This window comes from Fukomys damarensis, unplaced genomic scaffold (genome assembly GCF_012274545.1).
Source record: "Fukomys damarensis isolate Sample0158 unplaced genomic scaffold, DMR_v1.0_HiC HiC_scaffold_15, whole genome shotgun sequence".
Classification (NCBI taxonomy): domain Eukaryota; kingdom Metazoa; phylum Chordata; class Mammalia; order Rodentia; family Bathyergidae; genus Fukomys; species Fukomys damarensis.
In genome coordinates, this window is record NW_022900927.1 from 4,024,022 (window position 1) to 4,030,921 (window position 6,900).

Consider the following 6,900-nt stretch of genomic DNA (forward strand, 5'->3'; position numbering starts at 1 on the left):
AAAACACACACACACACACACACACACACACACACACACACACACAATCTCTGCACAGTTTACTGAAACGGAAGGGTTTGCCCAACCCTGAAAACGTGGTGTCTCGCAGAAAAAACAGTACAGAGGGACCGGGGATTTAGCTCAGTGGTTCCGCCCCCTGCCTCATAAACCCAAGGTCCCAAGTTGATCCCCGGTACCCCCCCCAAAAAAAAGCTGTAGTAGTGACGAAGATATTAGTACCACTGATGTTTTGGCACCAGCCTTTTGCGTGAATTAATCTACAAACAATCCTATGCAAAAATGCTATTATCCCTATTTTACAGTTAAGGGAGCCCCTTAGGTGGACGGGTTTCAGACACTTTGAAAAGTTCTTTAAAGAACTTTGCCCTACGCTTGCTAGAAACAGGTCTTCTGATTAGAATAAAGCTACTCCACGTCGCCGTTTAATATGTTAGTAACGTTTACTCTAGGTTGCTTCATTGGTGTTCTGCCATATTCGAATGAGATTCAATAAAAATTGCCCTAGTTCAGATACTCATTTTTGGAAATAATCTTGTTCCCTCATCTTTTCCAACAGGTATTTGTCCATTCTTTTTTTTTTAACCTCCCTAAAAAGAAACCTTCATTTTCATCAAACCTCTGTTACTTGTTTTCAAGACTTTGCCATTCTGACCGCATGTAGTCTTCCTTGCTTTAGCTGAGAAGAAACTCCTCACTTTCTCACTTGGATACCAAATTCGTCCCACCATCAAATTGCTGATGTGGGTATCCCAGACCCTCCCTCATCTGACTTCCAGTAAACTCCCATCACTTTGTCTCAATGATTAAACCAATCTCACTCGCTATGCCCCAAATTCCTAAGTACTCACCTCCAAAGCCATGGCTTCCTCCTATCTGGGGTGTCTTCATTTGTTAATCAACCATCTCTCTCCATAAAGTTTTCCCAACAAAGATATGTTCCCCAAAGATCTCTTCATGTCCTTTTTAGCACTTACTGTATTTTAATTTGTTTTCTTTTCAGTTTCTTTGCAGGAATCCTATGATATATGCTTCTTGGTTTTAGGGTAATGATAACTGCATAATAGTGTCACAATGAATGCTGGTCAAATTCAATGGTTAGCAGGATTTTAAAATTTGCTTTCAAATGCTTTCATTTCTGGTTGCTGATGAATTCCATGCTGCGTGAAAAATACAGGCAAATAATTTAAAGATTAAATACAAACTAAAACAAAAAATACAAGTGAGAGCAATAGTGCTAAATTAGTCAATAAGCATTAAGGCTGCTTTGTGAATGCATAAGCAAAGCAAGAAATAAAAGATATAGTATAAAAGGCCCTCAATTTAATGGTATCAACAAAGTACTTAAATAGGTGAATTGATAATGTTGAGAAGTGCTATATCATAAAGGAATTTTTTTTTTTTTTGTACTGGAGATCTAACTGAGGACCTTGCCCTTGCAAGGCAGGCGGCAGCACTGCTGAGCTAAATCCAAGGCCCAATAATGGATATTTTAATAAGACCTCACATATATAAAAACAAATAATTCTCCTTAATTGAGCATCTTTCTTTCTTTTTTTTTTTTTTTTTTGTCGTTGTTTTGATACAAGGTCTTGCTACATATTTCAGGCTAGCCTCGAACTCCCTGTGATCTTCCTGCCTCTCAGAATTCTACGTGCTGGGATTATAGGCATGCACCACCATGCCTGGAATGTGCACTGCTCTCAAGAAAACATGAACTTCATACAGTAAATAGACTTGTTATTTATAGGAGAGGGTTATAGGTGTTTTTTAAATAAGAAAGGTAAGGAGTTGGGGGTGGAGTTGGTCTAAAAATCAAAACAAAGCATGTGGGGCTTAGAAAAGTTTCGAGAAAGAGAGAAAGAGAGAGAGAGAGAGAGAGAGAGAGAGAGAGAGAGAGAGAGGGAGGGCTGGGGATTTAGCTCAGTGGTTCTGCCACCTGCCTTGCAAGCCAAGGTCCTGAGTTCGATCCCAGTACCAAAAAACAAAAAAAAAGAGAGAGATTCTGAAACTAATAATTGATCTCCGTATTTAGTCAGTTTCTCTGAAAGCACGAATGAAGCATAAACTAATGTGTGAAAAACAAAACTGCAGTATAGCATCTGGTCTGGAGAAGTTCACCAGTGGACAAAGATAAATAACTGTTACACTTCAGTGAGATAAGTACTGTAATAGAAGGTTTGCAAAGTGACTCGGAAACAGAGGAAATTAAACAATGACATCTTAAGAGGAAGGATTCATCATAGAACTAATATTACAGTTAGTTTACAAAGACTCAAAATGGGTATAGTGGCACACACCTGCCATCCCAGCACTCAGGAAGCTGAGGCAGGAGGATCACTAATGATGAGTTTGAGGCCAGCCTGCACTACAAGGTGAGATCCTGTCTCAAAAAAAAAAAAAAAAAATCCCAAAGACTCAACAGAGAAAGTTTTTGTAAAAATATTGTTATACATTCACAATTTGTATAAAATTTGAAAGCTATAAAATGATGCCACGTGAAAGCTAACAGAGTATATTATTTATGAATACATATAACCACAGTAAAGCTATTAAAATAGACTAGGGACAAATACTTCAAAGTTGTGATTGTCATTGTTTCTGGAATGGGACAGGGAGGAAGAGATGGGGGGAGGGAACCACAAAGGCAGTGTCAATTTCGTCTCTAATGTTTCTTTTATGGAGCAAAATTAAAAGAGAAAAAAACCTAATGAAAAAACTAACAAGTTATTTGAAGAAAATGTGGCAAAATGTTAATATTTGTTCATTCTAGATGAGCACATAGCTGTTTGTTAAACAGTAGCACTTTCTGTACTTTTTGTTTCGTTTCTTAAAATAGGGTCTCTCTATGTAGCCCAGGCTGTCTTCAAACTCATAGTAATCCTCCTGCCTCAGTCTCCCAAGTTATGAGATTATCGGTATGGGCCACCACACTCAGATTTTTTATTTTTTTAAAGTTAAAAAACAACAGAACCATCCTGTTCTTTAATTGCTCCTTCTCTTAAATCTTTCTACTGCCTCTGCAATGAAAGGAGCTGCCCAAAGCACTCCTTAGGTAGAGAGAGATTTCTAACATTTCTTTAAAATTTTTGAGCCAGTATGAAATTTCAAAGCCTTCTTCCATCAGGTTTCTTTTATTTAAAAAATGAGTGAATATATCACTTCTCAGCCTTTTGGCTAAGATCAAGTGTAAAAATGAGTAAATAGGTAGTGCAGATAGTATAATATTCATCTAAATATCTCATAGGTTACTACGTATCTAGGAAGAGTTAAGGGACAGCTTAACATTTTAACATTACAGGCCTTAAAATATTTAAGAAAACCCTAGAAAGAGCAATCAAGAGTTACATTTGATACACTGGATCCTGCATTGTACATCTATATTTTGAGTTCACTTAAGCAGGGCTATGTCTTCTATTTCTTTTAACATTCCTGTTGTCTATTCTTTCCTACTTTTCCTCCCCTGCACCCTTCTACCATCATGGCATATAGAATATCTACTTCTCTTCATATATTAAGCACTCTTGAAATGTTTGAGTCGCCGGGCATGGTGGCGCACACCTGTAATCCCAGCACTCAGGAGGCTGAGGCAGGAGGATCACTGTGAGTTCAAGACCAGCCTGGGCTACACAGTGAGTTCCACGTCAGACTCCACTACATAGTGAGACCCTGTCTCAAAAAAAAAAAACAAAAACAAAAACAAAAACAAAAAAAAAGAAAAAGAAATGTTTGAGTCAATGAAAACATCACAGTGGATCTGTTATGACATCACCAGGACTAGAACACCATGGTCAGCAAGTACGGTAACAGACTAAGACACAACCTCTGGAAGCAGCCTTCTAGCTTCCTAGTAGACCTTTTGATAGTATTTGCCTATGTTCTGTGAAAAAGAAGCAAAAGAAAATCACGGAAAATGTTTGCCAAAAAGCCAAATGAGATAGGCAGTGGCTCTGAATCAGAAAAAGAGGCTGAGAATTCCAACATCACAGGAAGATGGTCCAGACCTGACCTTCCGGTGGTCCCTAAGCTTGAAACCCCATCCTCAGTCCAGGCAGTCATCTCTAGGATTGAGCAAGCACAGCTCCTTCGAGCCAGAGAGGTAGGTCACGAATCGGAAGTTTACCAGTTGCCAGGCTTGGTTTGGTTTTTGAGACAAGGTCTCACACTGAGTTCAGGCTGGCCTTGAACTCGCTGTGAGGCCCAGACGAGCCTGGACCGAACTGCCAGCGATACTCTTGCCTCAGCCTCAGTTCGGCTGGAATTATGCGTGTGCACCACCATGCCTGGCTCTAGTTTTTGGGTTTTTTTTTTAACCTTTCTTTTGCTTTAGAACTCATGTTATGTTCGTGTTATTTAGCTGTATTTGAAATAATTTTGAATTCAAATGACAGTTTCACCTCACTGTGGATAATGAACTCCAACTTGATATTAATATCTTCATATCAGAATTAAACCATTTAAGAAGTAAATCAGCTGGGTGTGCTGGTTCATGCCTATCATCCCACACTCAATAGAAGAATCTTAAATTCAAGTCCAGTAGGGCACATAGGAAGTTCAAAGGTGGCCTACACTACGTAATGAAACCTTGCTTCAAAAGCCAAAAACCAAAAAAAAAAAAAAAAAGAAAAATACTGGCACAGTATTGGTATTACTCCAACAGCAATAACAGTGTTTTTTGCTTTTAATAGCTTTACTGAGGTACCTGACATGCACTAAACACATTTTTTTGTTTTGTTTTGTTTTGTTTTTGTACCAGAGATTGAACTCAGGTCTTTGTGCTTATGAGACAGGCGGTGTAGCCACTGAGCTAAATCCCTAGCCCTAAACACATTTTTTAGGAGACTATACTGTACTGGTACAGGCTCCCTAGGATAGATGTTAACATTAGGTATATCTAAATATATCAATAAATGCTTTGCTAAAAAAGAATATGAAATAGACAAATATATATATATATATGTGTGTGTATGTATGTATGTATATACAGACACACACACACACAAGTGTTTCTGTTTTCATTTTTTAAGGGTTTTTTTGAGGGGAGTCTTTTTTCTTTTTTGGTACTGGGAACTAAACTCAGGGCCTTTGAGCTTGCCAGGCAGGTGCTCTGCTGCTGAACTACATCCCTGGCTATACAAGTTTTAAATGCACAAATACCCATAAATCCTTCACCACAATCAATATCATGAATTTACCCATCACCCCCCTAAATTTATTCTTGCCTGTCTATAATCGTCCCATGTCCTTCTTTGCTACCCATACGAATTCCCAGGGAACCACCAATCTGCTTTCTGTCACTATAGGTTTACATTTTTAAGAATTTTATATAAGTGAGGTTAGATGTGATGGCACACGCCTCTAATCCCAGCGCTCTGAGAGGCTGAGGCAGGAAGAAGACAAATTCAAACCCAGCCTAGGCAATGTGGTGACCCTATCTAAAAAAAACGGGGCTGGATGCTGGGCATGGTAGCCCTCGCCTGTAATCCCAGCACTGGCGAGGCTGAGGCAAGAGAATCCAGGAGTTTGAGGCCAGCCTGGGTTACATAGTGAATTCAAGGCCAGCCTGGACTACAGAGCAAGACCCTGTCTCTAAATAAATAAATAAAAATAAATAAATAAAGGGGCTGGAGATCTAGTTCAGTCTAAAGGCCCTGGGTTCATTCTCCAGTACTGCAAAAAAAAAAAAAAAAAAAAAAAAAAAAAAAAACCAAAACCAAAACCAAAACCAAAACCAAAAAACCCAAACAACAACAAAAAAAGAATTTTATATAAGTGGAAGTGTACTTTCTGGTTTCTTTCACTTAGCATTATTTTGAAATTTACCCACATTCTTAAATGTATGAATAGTTCATTTCTTTTTATTGCTGCGTCTTTTTCCATGACATGTCTTTTGAGCTATTTCTAGTTTTGGGCTATTACAAATAAGGTTGCTCTGGACATTGTGTACAAGTCACTATATGGACATATGCTTTCGTTTCTCTTGGATAAATACTTAGGTTTGGGCCAAATCACTTGGTAGGTAAATTTTCCGTTTTTTGGTGGTACTGTGGATTGAACCCAGGACCTTGCATGGGTACTCTATCACTGAGCTACATCTCCAGCAATTTTTTTTTCTTTGAGGTACTGAGAATTGAACCCAGTGCTTTCACACTGATCTACACCCCCAGCCTTTTTTAAGTTTTTATTCAAGACAAGATATTGTTAAATCCAGCCAGGTGTGGTGGCACATGCCTGTAATCCCAACACTTGGGAGGCTGAGGCAGGAGGATCGCTGTGAGTTCAAGACCAGCCTGGGGTACATAGTGAGTTCCAAGTCAGCTTCAACTAGTGAGACCCTGTCTCAAAAAAAAAAAAAAAGAAAAAGAATAATAAGAAAGAAAAAAGTAAAAATGAGCTGGTAGTGACACACACTTGTAATCTCATCACTCTAGGAGGGTAAGGCAAGAAGATTACAAGTTCTATTCCAGCCTGGGCAATGGAGGGAATATCTTTTTGTTTTCTTTTTCTTTCTTTCTTTTTTTTTTTTTTTTTTTTTTTTTTTTTTTTTTTTTTTTTTTTTGGTACCAGGGCTCAAACTAGGGTCCTTGCACTTGTGAGGCTGATGGTGGAACCACTGAGCCAAATCCCTGGCTCTTATTTTTACTTTTGAGACAAGAGTCTTGCTATGTAGTTCAGGTTGGCTTCAAACTTTCGATCCTCATCTCTCCGCTTCCTGAGTAGCCTGGATTACAGGCACGTGCCACCAGGCCTGGTTACTGTTTTAGGGGTTTATGTTGTTTTTATGGAAATGGGGATCAAACCAAAGGGATTCTACCACTGAGCTATATCAGAACTGCCCCAGCTGGGCATGGTGGCTCACACCTGTAATCCCAGCACTCGGGA

General features: G+C 38.9%; 2 protein-coding genes across 4 annotated transcripts in view; one reads left to right on the top strand and one right to left on the bottom strand.

Annotated features, from left to right (window-relative positions):
• Window positions 1-6,900, bottom strand: part of Larp4 (La ribonucleoprotein 4) — a 167,994-nt gene that overhangs the window by 68,439 nt on the left and 92,655 nt on the right. Inside the window, exon 2 of the mRNA XM_010623676.3 lies at window positions 870-1,178. Coding sequence (XP_010621978.1) covers window positions 870-881 — 12 coding nt within the window. The 5' untranslated portion in view covers window positions 882-1,178. The remainder of the gene's footprint in view (window positions 1-869; window positions 1,179-6,900) is intronic.
• The window catches only part of Fam186a (family with sequence similarity 186 member A), an 81,655-nt gene continuing 78,571 nt past the window's right edge, over window positions 3,817-6,900 (top strand). For all 3 annotated transcript variants that reach the window (XM_010623680.2, XM_010623681.1, XM_010623682.2), the window contains exon 1: window positions 3,817-4,117. In XM_010623680.2, coding sequence (XP_010621982.1) covers window positions 3,932-4,117 — 186 coding nt within the window. In that variant the 5' untranslated portion in view covers window positions 3,817-3,931. The remainder of the gene's footprint in view (window positions 4,118-6,900) is intronic.